The sequence below is a fragment of the Engystomops pustulosus genome, chromosome 7 (genome assembly GCF_040894005.1).
Source record: "Engystomops pustulosus chromosome 7, aEngPut4.maternal, whole genome shotgun sequence".
Classification (NCBI taxonomy): domain Eukaryota; kingdom Metazoa; phylum Chordata; class Amphibia; order Anura; family Leptodactylidae; genus Engystomops; species Engystomops pustulosus.
In genome coordinates this window covers 29,708,722-29,734,447 of record NC_092417.1, presented here as the reverse complement: position 1 = coordinate 29,734,447, position 25,726 = coordinate 29,708,722, and the positions used below count along the sequence as shown (strand labels likewise).

Genomic DNA, 25,726 nt, shown 5'->3' with positions numbered 1-25,726 from the left:
ACAGACATATAAATAACCGCATAGAAAACATAGAAATCTGTATTCTGATTTATGGATTGCATACAGAAGTAAAAAATGCTTGCCGGAAAGAGCCATTAGCCATTTATATATCCACCCTATATACTGCTCTCATTTATCAGGTAGGACAATCCATGGTATACAGTATATAAAGATCTATGTGTGGTTACGTCACCTTTAAACTTCTGGTCCCAAATAGGAAACCGCAACATCCGTGATGCCGCTCAGATCTTATCAGGAAACCTTTAAGAGTTAACCTCACAGTTACAAGCCGTGTGCAAAGTAGCTTACACTCCCATCCCAGTCCCTCCCAATGCTGAATTAAAACATGAGCTGAGCTGCCGTACAAGTCATTCTGCATTTGGACAGCATCAGCATCAACATGCCTAAGTGCCCTAAGTGCCAGAAAGAAGTCTACTTCGGTGAGTATGGCACCGCCCGTCCCCCAGCTGGAGACACAATGTTATCTCCTGTATTCACCTGTAACATTTTCTTATATCTACTTCATACTGTAACTTTATTGCATATTTTGGGATTTTTTAAAAAAAATTTCTGAACGTTCTCTCAGGTTTCCCTATAATAACCTACAATGTGCACGACACCTTACTTTAATGTCTTCTATATCAGAGAGACATAAGTAGAGGGAAATGAATACTGTGTCTATGTAATATCATGCAATCTTTAAGCTGTGAGAGGGTATATCTTTTAGAAATCAAGACAAACTTCCAAAAAGTTGTATCGTTTTTTTTTCTGGATCATTGTATGGACCATTTCTATTACACAGCGCCACACTTGTGCTTTGGCTAGGACTAGTATTACAGTTCAACTCTTATTCTAAGTATTGCGGAGATGCAATACCAGACTTGACCTATTAACCACAGGAGCGCTGTTTCTAAAAAAAAAATTCCTTATTCTTAATCCCGTACAAAACTATACTTGCAAACTTGTACAAATCTATGTTATTTACACATGGGAGACCCTATGATGTACAATCAACAACTGGCAAAATTTTGAGAAGTGCTGCAATATCAGACCTGACCTATTAACCCCAGGGGTGCTGTTTCTACAAAAAATCCCTTATTCTTAATCCCATACAAAACTATACTTGCAAACTTGGACAAATCTACATTATTTTAGACATGGGAGACCCCATGATGTACAATTAACCACATGCAATATTTTGAGAAGTGCAGAAGTCATAATTTTTATTGTTGCTTCTGTATTGAGGTTTGTGCAGAGGTCTGTGTGTGACCGTCTGATATCAATCATCCACTTCTGTCCTTTGCTCTGGTATAAAAGTACAGAGATTACTAAGGGGAGGTTAAGGCTACTTACCCAGCAATATTAACACCGTACTCACAGTCATTCAGAACTCCATATATGTCTCTGTAGCTTCTATACACTAGGGAGCTGGAGGGATTCAGGGAAATCAATGCAGAGATGTAGCAGAGTTAAACTAGTTATTTATAGACGTACTGGACTGCAGATTTACCATAATAGTCTAACATAGTCCCACCATTCGCTATGACAAACCCCCTCCCCTCAGTTTTATAGTAGAATTATGCGATTATTTCAGCTTTTGTTACAGTTTCCTCCGTCCTGATTCCTGTGCCTTCTGGGTATATTCTATTGGTAAAAAGGTTGCTGGTTAACTAATCATTTCATAAAAGTGTTTCACAAGTTCAAAGGACGTTACAAACCGCACCCTGCCTGAGCTGTTTGCATTCTTGTATGACAGGAGAAGGAGTAAAGGACGGAGGAGATTGGACGTAGATCGGCGGAGGAAAATTCCACCTCCTTAATAAGTAGAGATTGCAGTAGGAATACATGCTAAGACTGATAGGGGGGATGAAAAAGACACAGGGGGGTTCAGGGGTTGCTGGATTGAGTATATGCATGTCAAAAGTTGCAAAATTGTCAAATAACATTTGTTGTTAACATTGAAATGAGACGGTATGATTCCTCAGGGGTGGGGCTTGTAGCTCCTCACCTACTTGTGTCATTTGTTACATTGATTTCATCTTATTTTGAATTTGGGTTCCCTTAGAGACAAGGTCCTGGTGTGGTGCTGGCTTTGCACCCTAATAATTACACCCCTGAGCTCATTTCTAGGAACCAGGGTATTCCCTACGATTAAAGGAAATTTACTCATAGACCCAAGCACTGTGACTGTGGTAATCTTCTTATATTTCTTATCCATGGCCTCCTTTTCCTCTAAAATCAACTTTACAGATTATGCCAATAAGCCAGAAGAACTCTGAGGGGTTTTACCAGAGCCCCTAGGTGTGGTAGCTTTACAGGCTGTTACACTGTCTCATCCTTCCCTCTGCATTTCCCCCTCCCTCTGTTTGCTGTAATCTCACAAAGTGAAAGAGTGGAAGTGCTCCTACACAGTGTAACAGCCTGTGAAGTTACAGCAAGGAGGGGCTCTGGTAAAGCTATTCTGGCACAGTAGATCAATTTTAAAAGTTAATTTTAGAAGGTAGGAGACCATGGATAACCAATATGGGAAGATTACCACAGTCCCGGTGCCTGGATCTATGAGTTAGTGCCCCTGGTTTATCATGATGGTAGATTTCCTTCAAGGAGAAAATTAAGTGTGTGAACTCTATAGTTATTGTTATATTATTAGAGACAATACCTGCATTTAGTTTGATTGTTACACCTATTGGACCAGGTAGTCCTACAACTTCTTGAATCATGAAATAAAAAAACATGATCCTTGAATTTGTACTTAAAGGCATGGTTCAAAATTTTAAACTTTGCTTCATTCTTCTAAAACAGCGCCACACAAGTTTATAGCTAGTGTCTGGTATTGCAGCTAAGTTCCATCAAAAATGCTTAGGGCTAAGCTGCAGTACCATGTGCAACCTGCGTAGGTGTTTAGTTTTGGAAATTAGGCAGCCATGTTTTTTCTAATCCTGTACCACCCCTTTAAATAGGTCGGCCCGGCATTTTCTACTGGATGGCCTGAGTTTGTAATAAACAGTCAGTGGTCTAGTTGTCAGTGTAATTGCTTAAAGGACTCATTTATTAGAATAGGACCCTTACATCAAATGTCCTGGGCATCACACAAGCAGTGTCAGACTGGGTTTCCTTAGGCCCCCCAGAGAAAATAAATCTGGGGGCCCACTCTTCATTATCCCCTAGAAAATATACTCTAGCATCCTTCGAATTGTGTTGTTTTCTGATGGACCTCTGGGGTTCAGTATTAGGTTGAACCAGGGCCCACCGGAGGATCCTCTGGTACTCTGGTGGGCCAGTCAGACACTGCACACAAGTATCACCAAGCATGGAGTTGGCTCTCTCGACACCCATTAGCTTAAGAGTATGACTGGGCAAAGCAGCCTAGCTGTCACTTATCAATACCACAAAAAGATAAAACGAGATTTGCTCCATGAAGACTACACCCATAACCCAACCACACCCTGTGGTGATCACCCTTGATCATGGCTATAGTCCATACAAAGTGTGACTATTCATCAGAAGGTCTAGATGACATTACTATAGTATATATTTGGTTCCCACATGGTTCTCCAGAACCTAGTTTACGAAAGTTTATGTGCAGTAATGTACATTAAGGAGAAATCGTAGTCTTTGAGATGTATTGAGAGTTGTTCAACTCTTGAAGGTCTCTATTCATGTGGTTTGGAAATCCTTCACCCAACATTGGCCCAGTTACCTAAACTCAATCCTTCTTATTCCCTGTGAACTAAATTTCTTTGATCTTCTATAGCTGATCCTTCTAGACTACAGTCTCCTTGGCAGTCCTTGTTCGAGCACCATCCAAGGTTAAAACACAACATGTGGAAGATGTTAGATGGGCCTTCAGCTCAATCAAGAGTTTACTAAATCCATGTAAATCCAGGCAATTAAGGTCAGGAGATTGCTGGATCATTCTGGAGACATGTTCAATTGGCCTATATTAACCTCATCAGATTTGTCTCAGACATGTGAGGTCCTGGTGGTGTTTTGGAGGACCCTTGGCAATGAAAATCAGAGGATTGTACCTGATGTACAGAAGTTAACATCTTGTTTGTACAAGCTACGTCGTACAAGTAATTGTCAGCGCCTGAGCTCAGGTTTCTCTGTGTGTTTGTTCTGATGTTTTTTTCCGAGACTTATTTGGCTTCCGGGGGTTGGAAATGCTTTTTTCTATAATATGATGGAAACCTCATCCTTGGCATAATTAGTGAAGAAAACTGACACTATAAAAGCCTTGTGTTTGGTCATTCAATCTCAATTAACTGTGATAATTATAAGGGAGAAGCAGAGACTTTTCATGACAAAATTTATACCCATATTGAAAGTGACCTCAGTTAAGGTCAACTAACGGGTGCAAAGGGTGCAGTAGGAACCATTCTGGGCCCATAATGGGGCACATTTACTTACCCGGTCCTGTCGCGATCCCGCTGTGTGTTGTCCGACGAGGATTCGGGTCCGGTGCGATTCACTAAGATCGTGTGCCCGAGTTCCTGCATCCGTCGCTTCTTCCCCGAGGTCCGCCGGAGTTCACCTGCTTCTTCCTGGTGCATGTGAGTGCTTGATCTTGCGACACAATTTTTTAGAAAAATTCTGTGGTTTGTCCAAATCCGTCAGGTTGACCGACGGCCACGCCCCCCGATTTTTGTCACGTGCAAGCCGGCACCGTTGTGCCATAATTCGATCGAGTGTGCCAAAATCCCGGGGCAATTCGGCGCAAAAAGGAAACGTTGGGAAACCAGACGAAAATGCGTGCGACGGACGCTTAGTAAATGAGCCCCAATGTGTCTCTTCCCCACACAAAGACCGATACTATGGACAATACAATAACACTGGGGGCATGATACAGCTTATACCCTGCTTTGTATTGGCGAGAGTAAAATACCCGATAATGTCTGTCTACAGGTGGGTATCTAGCTTAGATTATCTAATATCCCCATTCACGTTGTAGGAAGTTGAGAGTTGGAAAGTTGCGTAGCAAGAGTAGGGTAACGATCCCCAATAAGTGGCAGCACCCAAGAAAACTTTTTCTTCAAGGAAGATCATTTAAGAATTCAGAGATTAAGATATTTTTCAGATAATTTGGAAGTATCCCCCCCCCATGGAGTGTTGCCAAATCGTCTTCTCCAGAATGCTCCAGTATCCATGGAGGGTTTTTGTCTCATCAATAGTTTTTATTTTAACAAATTAAAGCATAAAATCCAGTACACTTTGTAAGTACAAGTATCCATGAAGTTTTAAGCTAAGTTTCTGATGTTGGGACACCTATTTCAATGGAGCTCTAACAAGATTTAGGTTACCTCTATATATATATATATCATTTATATCATGCAAAGCCTGTGTTAGCCGGTCACTTAACATGGTAGCCCCCATTGTAGACAGTCCCTGTGACCTTAACTACTAATTATCATTGGTAATGGCTTCAGGTGGCGACAGTATCACAATAGCCAGGGGTACAACGCTCTCGTCCTGCTTGTTTTGCAGTCCCTACGAAGCTGCGGGAAACATGTAGGCAGGATTTACACCATCCTATATTTAGGCTAAATTACATGTCAGACATTAAATTATACAGTACTCACTTACCCTTGGGTACAACGTCACTTCTCTCCTTTAATCTTTAATCTAACACAGTGTTTTTCAAGGGTAGAATATGTCTCAGTACAGAGCGGTCTATATGACACATGTAATTATTATTATGGGTTCTTACAGCAAAGAGCAGATGACTCATATTCATTGTATTTGCTAATGGTCATTTTTGATGCATAAAGTCCTGTTTTTTATCAAAATCTAATGGATTGTAGCTTTTAATGAATGATGCCCTCTGTGGTACTCTTCTATAATAGGGTCATAAGGGGAGATTTATCAAGACTCTGCCTAAAAGACTGTGCTTAGTTGCCTAACCAATTACAGCTCCCCTTTAAAATATTGATGGTAAAATGAAAGCTGAGCTGTGATTGGTTGTTATGGGCAACTAAGCACATTCTTACTCTTAGGCTATATTCACACGGCCGTTGGGGGATGTATATACAGCCAACGTTTATACATTTTATATATACGTCCCCCATAGGCCTGCAATGGGCGCATGGCTACCGTACCGTTCTGTAACCGGGAGAAAGATAGAATACCCCTACTCTCCTAGGCGCCGGCATGTACCCGCCGTGCTATGGTACATCGGGCACATGGTCATGTGAATGTAGCCTTAGGCAGCTTGATAAATCTCCCCCAATAGAGATTTATCAGAAGTGTCTGAGGTAGAATTGTTATAGTTGCCCATGGCAACCAATCAGAGCACAGCTTTCATTTCCCCACAGCTGCTTATAAAATGAAAGCAGAGTTCTGATTGGTTTCCATGGGAAACTAGAACAGTTTTACCTCAGACCAGTCCGATAAATCTCCCATAATAATAATATATACAGTGTATATATAAATGTACCATATACTGTCTTACGATAAAGCCATCCATACACTTTTGATTACACACACGAATTTCAGTTAGACCAACCAATCATATGTATGTGAGATGCCAAATTTACTAAAAAGGGGCAGGTGTCAGGGTGTAACCAATGGCTAGGGTATTGAATCTCACATTGTTTTGTTCTAAGGAAGATAAGCCACCGCCAGATAAGCCTCTCCTCATTCACAACACATGGGCGTGCATGTGTACTGAGAGTTTTTGGGAAGAAAAGTTGCATGCCTCCCAATTTTACATTGTGGAGAAGATAAGTCCTAAATCATCCCCTTACCCCACACCTTTGTGGCCCTAATATCGTCAGGTGTGTATTAAGACTACTATGGGCCCTGTGCTGTATGAATATTATAGCCTCTACAAGTCTGGAGTCACTTCCTACATCTGGTACTAGAATCAGCTTCCTGGAGAATAGAGGATGTGTCCCATCTGCCTGATTTCAATCTGTGGTTTCAGGACCTTAGGAGGACCTTTGGATGTCCTGAAATGTCTCTTGTGTACATGTGTATTGAGACCAGGAACAGATGTACAAGGATTTCATGGGTGAAGGTCCTTCTGAATATAAAATTTGGTAGGTGTTCTGGGTGGCCATGGGCCCACTAGAAGCCTTGGGTTGCGGGCTACCACCAACCATCTTATGTTATAATCCACTACTGCATATGGCACATTCCTACCTTTTGGCCCCTGCACACTTTAATGCCTCCCTTAGTGAATCAAACATAATATAATGCCCCACGTACTGTGGTTCCTACATATACAATGCCCTATATATAGTTTATAAACAGAAAATACCTCACCTAGACCAAGAAAGTGGGACAGTCTTGCTAGATGCTTAGGAGATATGTAATCGGCATACTGAGATTATCAAGTTTAGCTGTTATTCATATAATGAGTATATTTACATACAATCTACTTAGTCACCCATTATGTCTGTATAAGAACTTCTATTATACAGCTGATGTTGGGGGGGGGGGGGGGGGGGCTCAGTATATGGTGGTTTTAGGTGGTTTTAAGGACTTGGGTGTCAGATACCCAAGGGTGGTGGAGCAATGCCTGGCTCATCTCATTTGATACTATAGAAGCCATTGTTAAACAAATTGATGAACAATTTCCAGCCAGCCACCATAAAAAGTCATCTGTATGGAAAATGCTATATACGGGTCTGTATAGTACTGTTCAGTATATATTATATCAGATATGGACTACACTCTTGAGGACCATGGTCATATTCAGAAAAATAAATTATATTTCTGAGATTAGTTCTCCTTTCTATTCCGTAGCTTGTGAAAGCAGAAGTAGCATGGAAGGGTCAGGAAATGCAAATATTCATACAATACCGGCCCTGTTATCCTATATTATGCAAGCTGGAAATTATCATGAACGTCTAAGAACAGTCCAACACAGAAAGTCCTTGTTAGATTGACTACTTAACATTTTACTGGATAGATCCGTCACCTATGAGAAGATAATAACTGGTCTTATTATACACAACCTCTATAATATGGGGTCAACCGGACATCCCTTGAAAACCAATTAGGGCTTTCCGGGTGGGTCAATTAATTACAATTAAACAGTGGCCCTCTATTAAATGTCTACCAATTTGAGCTTTGTTGGTAAACTAGGACCGCTCTGGCTCATAGATAAGGACCCTGAATGAAAGTCCTTAAAAGACCCCCAACAATCTGCTTCGACAATAGCTTCACCTCTTCTGTTACCATCCTGACTAAATACTTGAAGATAAGATATCAAGTTGTAGATATAATATAGTAATGATCCACAACTCATAGAGTCCTCAACATTGTATTATAGTTCATTGTCCAAGGTTCAGAACCATCTAAACATCTCCTGGAGCATGTTATTGCTTTTTCAGCAGATACAGAAGCCTCACCCATCAAACCATGGTCCTTGGTCCAAAAGTGCGACTGCTATAGTGTTGCCAATGCCTTCAATGCCTTTAGTACCAGCCACCGGGCCGTACATGAGCACAGGAGATGTTTTGATGTTCATGTTCCTAGGCCACAATAAAGTCTTCCTATGCTACTTCTGGGTTTATGGTTTTGGTGTTCTGGGATTCTAGGTCTATCCTACTGATTATAGTACATGTGGTAGGTATCAAGGGTAGTGGTAATCTCATCACTATAGATTGTCTTCCAGTTTTAAGGAAGAAGTCAAAGTTGATACCCTACTTATAGGATGGTGGAGGAGTTACAATTCTTGGTAGGATGTTTGAATGGGACTCAAAGGGGCAAATGCACTTTTGTTTTGATTTGACTTTTTCTTCTTTTTTTTTTGCAAAGTGTTGTGGCACGTGCACTTTTACACCTCTTTTTGCACCTGAGACAACCTCTATCAGTTATCACCCAATGTTGCATTTGCCACTTTTAGTAAAAAGTCGCAAGAAAGTAGCAAATTTGGGGCAAATTCATACCAGCTCTCCTCAGGCAGAGATAATAGTTCAGAGCTGTTTGTAATACATCTGAGGTCTTTAATGAATATGTGACTCTTTGAGAAAAAGTCACAAAAACAGTTCCTGTAAATTCACAAAGGAAAAAGACGCATCTGACCGACAGAAAAGCAGAAGAAAAACAAAAGCCAAACTCAAACCTGCTACCACATGTGATGTTGAATCTATTATACTGAAGGAGCTGTTTTGCAGATTCAGGGGCACTTTGTATTTTCTTTCTAACCCCCACAGTTGCAGAGATATCAGTCTCAGAATCTGACCATTATAATCCTCTCTGCTGTCAGAGAGGAGGAACTGGAGTAGAGGAGGGCTCATGTTTTATCATAATCTTCTTTGACACACTGAAACACTGAATAGATTATCATAACACACACTCCCTTCTCTGATTCAGCACTTCGTCTGCTCCAGCACCTCCTCTACTCCAGCACCTCCTTTCTGACAGTTGAGAGTATTGTAATGGTCAGATATGGGGACTGATATCTTAGCAACAATTGGGGCTAGCAAGAAAATTCAAGGTGCCTCTGAATTTGTATAGCAGAGCCTACATGAAGATTTTCCTGTGGTTACATGTGTGTGAAGTGGTAAAAGATCCTCTATAAGTGAGATGTGCCCCAAGGAGTATGTAGTCCTGTTATTTAATAAGTTGACCACCATAGTTTTAGTACTGTACCACAGGCCAGTCCAAGAGATGAATCTGTTGGAGATGAACATGAGAAACAACCACTACAAGTACAAAGCGGCACCTGGTCAATATTACATAGGATGCAGCAGAATGATAGAACATTAATTTTAAAGCATTGTATAACCCTATTAAGGCATCACATAACACGTCCCTTCTTTCCATATCCATGGTAGGATACAGTTGGTATTGTCTGATTATTTTTAGCATGCCGCAGTATAATCCGAAAGCCAAAGCCTGTGCAGCTGGCAAACAACACACTGTAAACATCAGCTGCCTAACAATAGCCATCAATACCATGACATCAATGCCTGCAAAAACAATAGTTCCTGATATTTAGAAATTTCTAAATAATGACTAACCTAGAGAACAGAATTTACCCATAAAGTACATGACCCCTTATTCTGTGCAGGGCTCTTTTGTTATCATTTAACAAGCTATTTGCGCTGAAACGTCCTGTATTTGTCTTCCTACATTAGCGTTGGGATTACATTGTTGTGTTGATCTAAGGAGGATCGTTAACACCTTGATAAAAGTAGTAATATTAGCCAAAGCAAATAGGGAAAAAACACACTCAGAATACCCAACGGGTTCCAAAGATGAGTCAGATGTGTGCGGAATAATTTCGGGGCACTTGACCATCACTCGCTCTGTCTTATGATCATTGTTTATTCTACAATAACACTCAACAAGGGAGTGGTCAGGCTTGCATAATCCACTCTTATATTGATGGTCTACTTGATAGACACTCAGTATAGGACAACACAGACTTTGTTCCCATCTGCGTCAGAGATTGTAAGGAGCCTCCTTTGCAGATTCTTCATAACAGAAACCCTATTTATCCTATTATCAAATGGTTCATGGACTAGGGTGTGAACCTGGCATTTAAGTAACTACTTGTATTCTCCTTGAAATTCCCCTTGAAGTAAGCATTCCGCATCATGTTCTCCTTAAATGTTGTCATAGAAATATTTGAATATATAGACAACTGGGCATTACCATTGCTTTGCCATTGAGGTGTGTTCCTACAAAGTCTGGCACTGTTTTACCATGCAGGGATACCCCTACAAGTGGTGACACCGAGCTGCCAATTTATTCATACATTAATAGGTGGAATAAGAACGTCACAATGTAGAGTTTTGAGAGCTAATACAAAAAAGTCATATTATGGAAAAAGGAATTATTAACTTATTCTGAAATTTCAGAAGAAGTGACAGATCTTTTTCAAAGTAGCTGAATTCACTGTGAATATGAACAAAGTATTGTCTGACAGCCGTTAAAGGGAATCTGTCAGTAGTTTTAAACTACAGACATTGTTAGGTTAGATCTGGTCTGGAGATCTGTGTAACCATATTTTTGTGTGTGTTGTTAGTGACAGAATTGTGAAAAGTGAAGTTATTATGTAGTTCTGCAGCTTTTACAAGGGCATCGGGAGAGTCTGTTAGCCTGAAGAGCTTCCTGCTCTCTACACTGTGCTGATAGCTCCTCCCCTCTGCTAGAAGTAGGAGCTTGGTCAGGAATTTGGTTGGATACTTACATCAACCACTCAGAGTAGAGAGGAGGGACTGTGGCACAGCTCCAGAAAGCTCTTCAGGCTGAAAGACCTTCCCAGAGCACATGCAGGAGCTAGAAAACTGGATTAAAATTCACTTTTCACAACCTTACTACGCACACAAAGGTAGAGTTACACAGACCTCGAGGGCCTATACCTAGTACGGTCTATAGTTTATTATGGGTAAAACTGATGACAGATTCCCATTACAATGCATGACTTGTTAAATACTAGAGTGGCCAAGTCCATGTGAAGAACAAAGGCCTCTCTCTGTGTCTCTAGACACTCATTTTATAATTGTGCCGAAGGGAATACACAGAGGGATTGTCAAAGTTCAGCAATCCCTTTATTATATGTTTTATCTGTAAAGTCATTCCAGGACCCCCTTTGAGACCAATGGATATTCATTGCTTTCAATAAAGTGCCCAAAAGCTTCTCCACCATAGGTTCCCAACACCTCCAAAGATATTTCATGTATATTTATCCAGTTCTCCAAGTATCCGTAACAATCCGAGCAATTAGTTTATAATTCCTGATGATGGTCTATTTATTGGCTGCAGTCAAGATTCCCCTTACAAAGCCGACATATTACTAATATCTGAAACACAAGATACAAGGGAGTGTATATGTTTCCACCACATTGTCGTTGATGGGCGATGTATTCTTAGCAACCAAAATGTCAGACGTGACTAAATTCACAGCTCACAGCTGGGATAAGTAGAATAAAAGCACCTTGGCAGTCGTCGGGTCATACAATTTCCATCTATTCCTACAAAGAGTAGTAACAATGACCAGTTGTTTGTTACTTATAAGTGAGCATATGGTTAATGCAATGTATAATTCCATTGCCCCAGAACTATTTCCATGCGATAAAAATGATGTGATGGAAATTTATTGGATGTGTATCTGTCATTCTGCCATATCCCCTGGGCCTGGTTATCTTCTAGCTTTAGTATCAGGTCCATGGTGGCTGAATTTATACAGCTGCTCAGTACCGAATGTCAGGATAACTTCTGATGTGTCCACAAAGAGCTACATAAGAGACCACAAGAACTTATTAAATCCGTCCAAAATTCTTCAGATAACTTAATTATAGAAGTGAGTGTAAGAAAGTTGCATAAGATGAATGTTGGCAGAACTTTATGACTTCAGAAGTATCGGCCAAACATCGAATGTGAATGAGGACCTCCAGCCTCTATCCCGACGGCAGATGTCATCAGTCCAAAGGGTCGATTATGTTATTGATACTTTCCAACCATTATACAGAGCAAAGAGCTGAAGTTTATGACAGCCCTGTTGTTGGCCCTCCATGATCAGATATTGAAGGCCCATCTAGTGGATAAGTCATCAAATATGATCAAAGATAACCAGTTTGGACATGATGAAATCCATGATCATAACAGTCGGGGAGAGTCAGTATCATACTCTAATATGGGCATTTTGGGTGGCAGCCCACGTCCCTGTAGAGATGATAAAAAGACAGACCTCTAGCTCTCTATGAAAAATGTGGTGCCCCACCCCTAATAACGGTTTACCATTTACTGTATAGATACACCACTAGAACAAAGCTTCATTTCAAACACGTGAGTCGGCTCTAGATACACATGCATACAGGATTCTTCCAGGACCTTTGAAAGATCCTCAAACTACCTAACTGAAAGCAAACAGTAGGGACCCCACTCGGTTCCAGTAGAAGCTTGCTTCCGGTACCGTATTTAGGCAGTAAATGGCAAACCATTATTGAGGATGGGGGTTTATTCCCTCCTGGGAAGTGTTGATACACCCACATAGTCATAGCAAAGTCAGCCAGTCCCAACAGACTCGGCTGCCTTGTATAAATTACCTGTATGGGAACATTAATCATTTAGACATTTACTTGATGAAGGCAGAAACCTGGTCATGCAAACCCAACCAAACCGATGGTCTACTAGATGTATGTGATGGACCATGAGAACCATCATCTCTGCATGACATGTGCCTTTAAATAGAAGCATAGGTGAAACCATGCAGAAACAATAGCCCCTTCTTTGCTGTTACATATCAAGATTAGTAAAAGACAAGGATGATTTGTTATGTGTAACAGGAAGCTACAAAACCACACGTATCTACATCTGCACATATCTACATCCATATATCTGCAGAGCTCAGAGGATCTCACTTCTAGCAGAAGCAGCCGCTGTATACCTAACCCACAGTGTAAGTGTCACCAATACATCAAGTTTTCAGCTATTTACAGGGTATTTCCACACTTTTCTGGACCTGCATGTTATAACAGGAGGATGTCAGTCTTCTCAGTCTCTATATTGTCCATACAGACGTGTTGTGTTTTCTGCAATCATGCAACGTACAGTACAATGCTGACGTCAGCAAATTCCTAAAATGCTTGTTTTTCTGTGTTACAGCCGAAAGGGTGACCTCACTTAATAAGGACTGGCACAGGCCATGCCTACGATGTGAGAAGTGCAACAAGACGCTGACTCCGGGGAGCCATGCTGAGGTGTGTAAGACGTTATAGCTTCCTTACATGGAAATACAAGAGACTTCTGTCTTATCTGAGGACAGTGACTCTTTCTCTAGCATCGTTGGCTCTTATCATCCTCCATCCATTCTCTATAATCTGCTTTTACACTTTAAAATCCCTGCTGAATTCTGTCTTGCTAGCAAGATGAGCATGATCTAACTGCAGAGTCAGATTATATAGAAACTCTATGTGGAGTGGAGGGACCTTCTTTCTTACAACAGGTACAGGTCCCAGAGATGATCTATGCAGCTAATGAGTATTAATGACATATTCTGAGACCAAAATGCCCAAAAAGAGACACAACCAAAAGGATTGGACATATTGAAATTGAACAGGCTGATCCCTTGGCAGAGAATGCTCCAATACACATACATATTCCTAGTTTACCCAGAATTCATCTAATGTCTAATCACTGCCCTTATTATTAAGAAGGTTACTTGGGTCACTGCCTTCCAAAGGTTCTGTGTAACATCACTACTTTAGTACTGTATGGAGTGTATAGGCTAAAAGAGGACCTTTCACCAACTCACATGTGTGGAGATGAACACGACATGCTGTAGGGGCTGCTACAGAGGTTCAAGGGGCACTTTGAATTTTCTTTCTAGCCCCTACTGTTTCTGAGACATCAGTAATGATATCAGAGTATTACAATCCTCTCTGCTGTCAGAGAGGAGGAGCTGGAGTAGAGGAGGGAACATGTGTCATGATAGTCTTCTACTGGTCATAGAAGATTAGAATAACACATGTCCCCTACCATCAGCTCCTCTCTGACAGTGTAGAGGACTATAGTGGTCAGATATTTGGACTTATTTCTCAGTAACTGTGGGGGGGCTAGAAAGAAAATTCAAAGTGCCCCTCAATCTGTGTAGCAGCCCCTACAGCATCACTACATATATAAGGTTGTGGAAAGTTTGTATCTAAAAAGAATATCTGCCTCCTTTCAATCACAGTTGTACTCTTGTTCATGGGATGTGTGCTATACTGCAATGTAATTTAGAAGAATAGAGCTGAGCTGCAATACCAGGCACTGCCTGTGGCCAAGGGTGGCGCTGTTTCCGATAAGAAGTCATATTTGTTCAATCTCTTGCAATGGCTATACACCTTTTCCTATTTACAACTATTTGGATGGGTCTAAGCATTCAAATACCTAAAATAAGTAGGATAATGATAATTTACCTAATACATATTATACTATAGTTTATTACATTTATACGTTGTACTTATTTGCACTCTTCCTCTTTCAGCATGAAGGAAAACCTTATTGCAACCAGCCTTGTTATAGCGCCTTATTTGGACCAAAAGGTGAGAATATTAACCTATAGTATAGTTATGACTTCTTACTTTTATGTCTATATGTGGTTCTGACTATGTATATTTGTTGTTCAGGATTTGGACGTGGAGGAACAGAGAGTCACACCTTTAAATGAAGAAGTAAGTCTATTTCTATTACACAGAATAACATACCATATATACTCGAGTATAAGCCACGTTTTTCAGCACAAAAAAGTGCTGAATACCCAAACTCGGCTTATACTTGAGTAAAAAAAAATATATCAAAACTCACTTTTCTGGCTTTCCCTGCTGCTGGCTATATACTGGGGCTGGCTATATACTGGGGCAGGGGGCTGGCTATATACTAGGGGATATTGGCTGGCAGGCTATATACTGGGGGGCAGGTGCTGGCTATATACTATGGGGCAGGGTCCGGCAGCCTATATAATGGGGGAGGGGGCTGGCTATATACTGGGGGATATGGGCTGGCAGGCTATATACTATGGGGCAGTGTCCGGCAGGCTATATACTGGGGAGGATGTGACCAATGCATTTCCCACCCTCGGCTTATACTCGAGTCAATAGGTTTTCCCAGGTTTTTTTGTAAAATTAGGGGCCTCGGCTTATACTTGGGTTGGCTTATACTTGAGTATACACAGTATTTAGGATTTTTTGAGTTGCTACAATGTATCAGTATATATCCATGTAATCAGCCTGCAGATTGCCTCGACTTTGTAGATATTTTTGGCCTTTTATTCTGTCTAATAATACTGACATATATTTTTTTCCCTCAGGTCTAAATGTACACAATATTACAAGAAATTCCCCACTCCCTGCAATGAATTATTTGCCCCCTGCGTCCTACCGATGTTTCAGCTCTCGTATATAAGTGTATCCGTCAGTAATACCGATCCGGTGCCTCGACCACCATCTGATCTACCTGTATCAGGCGTCCGCTAGTTATCTCTAATACCACTACGTATAGATTATGACTAATGTAATCATACATTTTGATATAGAAGTGAAATATTCTGCAAGTGGATGTGATTATTCATGAATAAATAGAAATTCCTGTAAAATACATGTCTTTTGTAATCATATTCATTGGTACTTGTACTTTTTCTGTGTCTGGTATGTGTAGAGGTCCAATTGCAGATATTATCCGTAACAAGCCCCTCTTCTGATGCCCACAAATGACTGCTGCTTCCAGTTCCCATCAACCCAACTTTCTAGTAGTGACTGTGGAAAGTATAACATAATTCATGGGAAATCAGAGCTTACACCATATTTAAGAAGGACCCTCCTCTCCCCGGGCACCATTGCAGACCACAAATTCCATATATTACTGTTAGGCTGCTGATAGGGGGGCGTATAACCAAGGGAAAAAGTGCTCACTCTCCACATCTTCCCTTACTAGCACGAGTATCCACCCAGCTGTCCCTACCTACTTGCTGATCCTACCCTCTATGATAGGTAACAACTGGGTGACATTCCCTTCTTGAGTCAAAGTGGAACACAGAGACAAAAACAGGACAAAACAAAAGATTGTACAAATGTGGGTGAAAACATAGAAGTCTACGTAGAACAAATGGAGAGTCAAATGGATGTAGGGATGTGACCAGAGATCAGAAAACCCAAAGTGAAGAAATACAGAATACAATAGCAAGTTTAAAAAAAGACTTATACCAGGCACTAGCAGGAGGGAAAGTTATGCACTTATGGGATGTTAGACCAGCATGTGAATCGAGAAACTATCTGTCCATCACAACTAACTTAACTGTATGCAATCCAGAACAAAATCAGCAGGAGACAAACGGGTATGATAGAATTCTATTAAAAGAGCCAGGAGTAAAAAAGTGTTCAGACTAGTGCAGGACGCATACAGATATGACAATTACATTATAAAGGTCTTGTCTTTCAAACAAACATACTTAGCAGTACAACTTCCATGAGACAATTTGAGCCTCTTACCTCAGGCGGCAACACCAGTTGCCTTTTAAGGCCCCTTCCATACTTGCGTTGCAGATCACGTCAGAGTCTGATCAGGGAGCGATCAGGGTTTGGTCAGTGAAAAACGCGCATTTTGCATCAGAGTTCAATCAGTTTTCAGTCAGAGTTTGTTCAGTGTCTCAGTTTTTCACGCGCGTTTTCAATGCAATTTCAATGCGTTTTTCACGTGCAGAAAATGCGCGTGAAATGGACTCAGGGCTGAGCTCTATCTTTTCTATGGCAATTGATGAGTGGAAAACGCATTGCACTTGCATTGGACTTGCATGTGTCTCACAGTGCAATGCGTTTTTGATGCGTCTCCATAGACTTGTATGGTGCGTTTTTCACGCGCGTGACTTGCAAAAGTATAGCATGTCGAGATTTAAACGCGGTTTAAAAAAACGTGCGTGTGAGCGTGAAAAAAAATGCAAGTCTGAAAAGACCCTCTGGTTACAATGGGTCAGAGTGCAATGCCAAAAGCACGCGCAGAAAACGTGTGTGAAAAACGCAAGTGTGAAAGGGGCCTAAGATCTCTATATTTATCTAATTTGGGGGTCTGGAATCTGAATTTATTTGTGGTATGCAGTTAGTTTTATATTTGGGTATTGGGCTCAAACCCATAGAAAATACACATTAAAATTGTATCACCATTTTTATTATTATTTATAGAGCAGCATTAATTCCATGGTGCTGTACAATTTATAAGGGGTTCACATGCATTACATGAACACAAGTATAAATAGAAACAACTACAGAGATCTTAAACAAGTGGAAGGAGGGCCCCTCCTGCGAGGGCTCACACACAACCTATATGGGGGGTCAGATGGAGACACGAGGTGAGGGAGCAGAGCCGTGCAGGTGTTGTGTGTTGTACGCGATCCTAAACACATGGGATTTCAGGTACTTGTGTTGGGAAAGTGGGAGACAGTCTGACACATTTTGATAGAGAGTTCCAGAGTATGGGGGAAGCACAGGAGAAGTCCTGGAAATGGTTGTGAGAAGAAGGTAATAGAGTGAAACAGAAGGTCCTGTAAGGAATGGGGATCTGTATTATAAAAATACCTCTATAATATGGCATGAGATGGTTAGTGAAATGTTTCTGGCAGATTTCTATATACACAAAAAATATTAAGAAAAACTGTGAATGTGTATGGGATTGTATGACTTGCATGGCACGCCAGATATATACGAAGAGGCTTCAGGCTCCACAGGATAAGGCCTAAATTGCTGATCGATGGGGGTTTCAGTGATGAGACCGCACAGATCATGAGAACGTGGGGTCTGATGGGGTCCAGGGCACCTCAGTCGGACCCCTCGTTGCTCCCAAAGATTAATGGAGCAGACGGCCGTGCATGACTGCTTGCTCCATTTATCTCAATGGAGCTGACGGAGCTCTACGAGAGAGGCGCTCATTGAAATGCATGGAGCAGAACGGTCATGCGTGGCCTTCTGCTCCATTAATCTCCGGCAGCGACAAGGGGTCTCACTGAGGTTCTTGGGACCCCATCAGACCCTTTGTTCTTGTGATCTGTGGGGGTCTCATTCGTGGGAAAACCTTTTTAATTCCTACACCAGGTCCTGGTATAGCATTGCTCCATAACTGAACTATAGTTAATGTGCCGGGTGGTCCTCTACCCTACCACTTGACATGTCAAAAAAAACTATTCCTAGATGTGCAACAGGAATTGCAACGTTTTTATGGTTGTATGCCCCCAGTGAGATGGACAAACTCTTCATAACTCGTTTCATAAAATATTGGGTGGAAAGCGCAAGATATAACAAAACACTGCAGCTCTGACAACTTTTTGGGCTGGAAAATAGAAAGAAGAACACAGGCGGCGCCCCTAGTGCAATACGTTATTTGTAGAAATTGACTTAAGAATGTAATGTCTGCTCACCTTGCGACATCTTGGGGCACATTTACTAAGGGTCCTCAGCCGCGAATCCGTCTGGTTTTTCCCGAATATTTCCTCTTTGCGCTGTATTTCACGGGAATTTAAAAAGCCATTTGTGTCGCAAGATCAAGCACTCACATACACCAGAAAAAAGCAGGTGAACTCCAGCGGACCTCGGCGCAGCAGCGACACCTGGTGAATATCGGCGCACGGACCTTATTGAATCCCGGCAGAACCCGAATCAGCGTCGGAGAACCCGCCGCTGGATCGCGACTGGACCGGGTAAGTAAATGTGCCCTCTTGTGTCTATTGCGTTGGAGCAGATATTGCAGATTCAGTGGAGTGGGGATGCTGCATCTAACTGGATTCCGGTACTGGGTAGTACCGAATAGAGTAGCTGTAGAGGTTTGGTATTACCAAACCTCTACAACTTTTTGGGCTTGCAGCTTGGGAAGGGTTGGAAATAACATTGGCGCAGCCATGGGCTCAGTAGGTAAGAGGGGCTCATTGTAAATCTGAAGCATCTTCCTACTGTCATAGAACTAGATCCGGCATTAGATCTGGAGCACAGGATGCTGAGAACCATATTGGACTATGTATATACTGTATATAAATATTTCTGGAGGATTTCATCCTTTTATTGCAGTGTATTTTATAAGTCCTTCAAGTTTGTGGAGCGTGAACAATGAGCAGACGTAGGAAGAAGGTCACATGGAGCAGAACCCAATGCGTTCGCAGCTCATCTACAATCCTGCGGGGTAATAAAACTGAATCCTCATTCTGTCTGCAGGCGGCCCGACAAATATTTCCTGTGTTTCACCATTTCATTTTTCAATAAAAAACAGAATTCACTTCTAGGTTAGACGTCAGCCAGAGAGAAAGTTATCTGAAATGAAATCACTAAACAAATCTGCGGCCGAGCAGTTCCTAGTATTCCTATAGTTTATTATAATCTCGCTGTATTTTATGCTTATGGCTCCTTCATCCGTGTCTGTACTTATTGGATTGTTTGTTGCTCTACTCTCCATGACGTGAAGCTCAGACAATGATTCCAGACTTGTTATATTGCTGTTGCCTCCAGGGTAGGAAAACTTCTCAGCTATTCAGTAATGTAGGGAAGCAGCTGTCATAAAGCTAACCTTTATCATGAATAGTCCCAAAATATTGCTCAGTTACTCCTGATTAGCTCGCACTACCTCTAAATCCTTCTCCTCGTTATAGAACCATTTAGGCAAAGTTCTTCTTGAGTTTTTATTAGCTATGTGCTTTTTACTGGCCCCTCTTGACGGAGCCCCACACAGGTGTCAGCCCAGACGGATACTAGACAGCATTGGGGTCCTGAGCAGGTGGTAAAGTCCATGTTCAGACAGGGGAAACTTCCCTGATAGCCATAGGCTAAAAAAAAGTCCAGTGACTAGTCAGATAAGATTACATACATACATGGTAGGGTTGAAAAAGGTTCAACCAAGGAAGGAAAGGGATTAGATGAAAAAGGGATGTAAGGGAACACAATTCCTCATTATAACACAATCATCAATGTTATTTTGATGTTAAAAGGCATCTAGTAACAGGTCACTGTTGAGGTCTATCTCTTTTGTAGATGTTTAGTTGTCCCAGATTGGGTCTTCGTTAGTGCTCAAATTACGTTATTCCAGGGTTAGGCCATTGGATCATTGGGCATTTGTACTGATATGTTGAAACCAGTGCTTGCACCAAAAACCTAACATAACACGTCGGTGGATTAGTGGCCCTAAAACTACTAACAGATAATTGGCTAAGATTTCCCTTTTGGCCCCAATGCAACTTGTGTGAAGACCCCAATTTTACCACCATACTGGTCCCTAATATGCCATGCTAATGGTAAGTCTTCACAAGTGCGTCAGTCGGTGTCTGCCTTTCACCATTGAGTAATTTATGGCCCTTCTCGATGAAAGGGCGTCAATAAAAAGTAATTTCTAGTGTTTGCCAACATCAATCTTCAGTCATCTCTGGGATCTGGGGATGTGAAGGTTTGTTACCTTCAGATTTTACATTGAGGTCCACAAATTTCCTGTTAGATCTCAGGTACTTCATGGGATATGTAGCTACAGGTCAATAATATTAATAATAGCAAAAACCACCTCCTATAAGAAAGTACATTAATAACTGAGTCATCATTCACAACAATTTACTTGCTACAATACTTTCCTTACACTTGCTGATCACCAGATTATTATATCCAGCTCATGCCTTCTACTGCCAAATCTGGTGAGGTGGTGAGTGCCTGTGCCGCACCCATCTACTATCAGAGTGAGGACTTTACCTTGTCCTATTCTTTCATACTGCCTCCTTTTAAGTGAATATGGCTGAAGACAATCCCGATTACACCTCATCGTCTAGAACAAGTTACCTGTTTTGGAAAATGTGTGCAAATTAAAGCAAATTCAGAAAAATTCCTCATAGGATATATTTTCCTCAACCTATACAAAAAGATGCATGTTTTCTACCTGAGATAGAACATAATGTACAATCAGGTCAGCTCCTCCTGTTCTATAGCATAATCCCCACAAATAGGTCATTATGTACAATGTTCTCCGCTCCTCCTTTTCCGTAGAATGCTGCCTGCAGATAGGACACTATGTACAATCTGCTCAGCTCCTCCTGCTCTATAACATGCTGCCTGCAGATAGGACACCATGTACAATCTGCTCAGCTCCTCCTGCTCTATAACAAGCTGCCTGCAGATAGGACAGTATGTACAATCTGCTCAGCTCCTCCTGCTCTATAACATGCTGCCTGCAGATAGGACACTATGTACAATCTGCTCAGGTCCTCCTTCTTGTCATGGGTGCTCCCGCGACCCATGTCTCGGGCTCACCCATGATCCTCTGTGTGCCCCAGCGCCCGGCTGCTCTGTCTTACCTCTCCTCGTTCCTGATTCCCGGCGGCTGTGCGCGTGCGTTCCTGTCTCCTAGGGCACCCGCACCAGCTTCAATAGATTTAAAGGGCCAGCGCAGCACGGACTGGTGCTGGCCCTTTTCAGGAAATGGATAAAATTTGGCGTCTCCCAGCATTCCCTGCCAGGTCTTCATGCTATATGCCACATAGAGAACATGGTTATTTTTTCTGAAAAAGAAGGAAATAATATAAGTTTAGAAAAGGTATGGTATCAAATAACACAAAAACAACTAGAGAATACTAATTATATCAATAGTTAAAGGTACGGTCGTAAGCTCTATTGAGTCCAAGAGGTTCAATGGTTTGTAGGGTATGGATCCAATATGCTTCACGGTTGCGTAGTAACGATATCCTGTTGCCACCTCTTCGGGGGGTTTCCACCTGTTCAATGATCTGATAGCGGAGCTGCGAGGGATGATGATGGTGACTGATGAAATGTGCAGGGACTGGTAGTAGAGTCTGATTTGTCCATATGGTGGACTTGTGTTTGCTTATCCTATCTTTCACAGGAGTTGTAGTTTCTCCCACATACAAAAGTCCACACGAGCATTTCAGAAGATATACGACATAACGAGAGTTGCAGGTAAAGTATCCCTGAACTGGGTAGCGCTGCCCAGTCCTAGGATGGCAAAAATATTCGCCGCGAATGACAGCAGAACATTGACTGCAGTCCAGGCAAGGGAATGTCCCCTTTCTTGGGGTGGCAAGGAATGTCTGTTGGGATTTTTTTTGAGAAACTACCAATATCAGCACGTACTAGGGTGTCTCTTAGGTTTCTTGTGCGCTTATGGCAGATGAGGGGGGGGGGGAGTTGGAACTCCTGGATGTTAGGGTAAGCCTGTTTGAGGAGGGGCCAGTGCTTTTTGATGGTCCTAGTCAGGAGGGGGGATGTAGGGTGGTAGTGATGAATGAAGGGTATGCGTTTGGGTTTGTTTTCAGGTCTGGTATCTTTTTGTACTGGTAGTCTTTTTTCTGTATCTTTGAGGATATTTGGAGGGTATCCTCTTTTTAGAAATTTGGCTGACATTTCGGCCAGCCTCTCAGTCTTTTTTTGGGGATCAGTGACTATTCTATGGACTCTATTGAATTGTGATATCGGGAGTGATTTCTTTGTTTGTGATGGATGTGAGCTCTGAAAATGCAGTAGTGTGTTACGGTCGGTAGGTTTTACGTAAAGGTCAATGGAGATTTTACCTTGTGGATCCTGGATTACTAGGGTGTCCAGGAAGTTCATTTGGGATGTATCATGGTATAAAGTAAACTGTAGTTCGGGTGTGATAGAGTTGAGATGGTCGTGGAAACTCAGGAGGGAGTCCAGTGGGCCCCTCCATACGCAGAACACATCGTCGATATATCGACGCCAGTATATTGAGAATTGTTGGAAGAGTTCGTTGTTGTAAATGTATTCATCTTCGAAGCAGGCCATATATGGGTTGGCGTATGGAGGGGCCACATTGGACCCCATTGCTGTTCCTTGGATTTGAAGATAAACCTGGTCACCGAAAAGGAAGAAATTATTGTGAAGAATTATGTGCCCCTGGGGGCTTATCAAGTCTTTTATGAATTTTGGGAAGGGTGTAGAAGACCGGGGTGATAGGGTGGTGGTTGGTGAGAAATTGAGCTGTCTTGGAGTCTATTGTGCCTAATAATAGGTATTTGGAGATGGTGTTATGGATTAGATCGGCTATCTGAGGTGTAGGGTCCCTGGGAAGTGGTTGGTATGTAGTGGAGTCACTTAATTGGGATTGGATCTCATTGACATAGTCTGTTTTGTTCATAACAACTATGGCACCCCCTTTGTCTGCCGGTTTGATCGTAAGGTTCTTTGAATCCTGTAGGTTGGCTAAGGCTTGTCTTTCTAGGGGACTGAGATTTGAGTGGTGTTTATACCTATTCTTTTTAATGTCCTCAGTTAATTTACTTACATCATTGTTGACTAGAGAAATATAGGTCTCTACTGGATGTTGGTTAGATGGGGGGGTGTAGTTGCTTTTGTTACGGAGTCCCAGTTTGTCTATGGTGATGTTAGAGGTATTGTCAGGAGCTTTGTTGGTATGTGGTATCTCTGAGAAGTGAGTTTTTAGGCGTAGGGACCGAAAAAAAACGGTGAAAGTCGTCCTCCAAATGGAAGGTGTTTAAGGAGGTTGTGGGACAAAAGCTAAGACCTTTACTTAGGACTGTCATCTCTGTGGGGGTTAATGTCTGTGAAGAGATGTTGACCACTTGGTCGCACTCACCTGGGATCGGGTTTGGGATCGGGGGGGAGGAGGAGGAGGTAGTCTTCTTGTGTCCTCGTCTCGTTGGTCGTTTGGGTCTGGTTGGGTACGGGAGTCTGGGTGTTGATGAGAGGTAGGGGGGCGTCTGTGGCCTAAAAAACGATGTTGGTATCTTTGTCTTTGTCGGAATCCCTGAAAATTCGAATTTTCAGGGATTACGACAAAGACAAAGATACCAACGACGATCATCTTCGTCAAGCGGCGACAGATCCACTGACTCAAGACAACATCGTTTTTTAGGCCACAACTTCCAACAATTCTCAATATACTGTCGTCGATATATCGACGATGTGTTCTGCGTATGGAGGGGCCCACTGGACTCCCTCCTGAGTTTCCACGACCATCTCAACTCTATCACACCCGAACTACAGTTTACTTTACACCATGATACATCCCAAATGAACTTCCTGGACACCCTAGTAATCCAAGATCCACAAGGTAAAATCTCCATTGACCTTTACGTAAAACCTACCGACCGTAACACACTACTGCATTTTCAGAGCTCACATCCATCACAAACAAAGAAATCACTCCCGATATCACAATTCAATAGAGTCCATAGAATAGTCACTGATCCCCAAAAAAAGACGGAGAGACTGACCGAAATGTCAGCCAAATTTCTAAAAAGAGGATACCCTCCAAATATCCTCAAAGATACAGAAAAAAGACTACCAGTACAAAAAGATACCAGACCTGAAAACAAACCCAAACGCATACCCTTCATTCATCACTACCACCCTACATTCCCCCTCCTGACTAGGACCATCAAAAAGCACTGGCCCCTCCTCAAACAGGCTTACCCTAACATCCAGGAGTTCCAACTCCCCCCCCTCATCTGCCATAAGCGCACAAGAAACCTAAGAGACACCCTAGTACGTGCTGATATTGGTAGTTTCTCAAAAAAAATCCCAACAGACATTCCTTGCCACCCCAAGAAAGGGGACATTCCCTTGCCTGGACTGCAGTCAATGTTCTGCTGTCATTCGCGGCAAATATTTTTGCCATCCTAGGACTGGGCAGCGCTACCCAGTTCAGGGATACTTTACCTGCAACTCTCGTTATGTCGTATATCTTCTGAAATGCCCGTGTGGACTTTTGTATGTGGGAGAAACTACAACTCCTGTGAAAGATTGGATAAGCAAGCACAAGTCCACCATATGGACAAATCAGACTCTACTACCAGTCCCTGCACATTTCATCAGTCACCATCATCATCCCTCGCAGCTCCGCTATCAGATCATTGAACAGGTGGAAACCCCCCGAAGAGGTGGCAACAGGATATCGTTACTACGCAACCGTGAAGCATATTGGATCCATACCCTACAAACCATTGAACCTCTTGGACTCAATAGAGCTTACGACCGTACCTTTAACTATTGATATAATTAGTATTCTCTAGTTGTTTTTGTGTTATTTGATACCATACCTTTTCTAAACTTATATTATTTCCTTCTTTTTCAGAAAAAATAACCTTATAGAACCAGTATCGTGTTATCTCTACATACTTCCGGTGATGGTAAAGATATTACACATAGTTATAATCACTATATAGACTGTGCCAGGATAACATGATAGCCTCTATACAACATATCCCTTACTGTAGCTTTGGTTCCCATCTCTTAGACCCTGCTCTCTTTATCCCATTCTTACTCTCTATTTCCACCTTTTATACAGT

General features: G+C 41.9%; 1 protein-coding gene across 1 annotated transcript; it reads left to right on the top strand.

Annotated features, from left to right (window-relative positions):
• Positions 1-281: 281 nt before the first annotated feature.
• CRIP1 (cysteine rich protein 1) lies at positions 282-16,035 on the top strand. Its single transcript, XM_072115245.1, has 5 exons — positions 282-440; positions 13,564-13,658; positions 14,927-14,984; positions 15,069-15,113; positions 15,749-16,035. The coding sequence occupies exons 1-4, from the start codon at positions 401-403 to the stop codon at positions 15,107-15,109; spliced, it is 234 nt and encodes a 77-aa protein (XP_071971346.1). The 5' UTR covers positions 282-400; the 3' UTR covers positions 15,110-15,113; positions 15,749-16,035.
• The last annotated feature ends 9,691 nt before the right edge of the window (positions 16,036-25,726 follow it).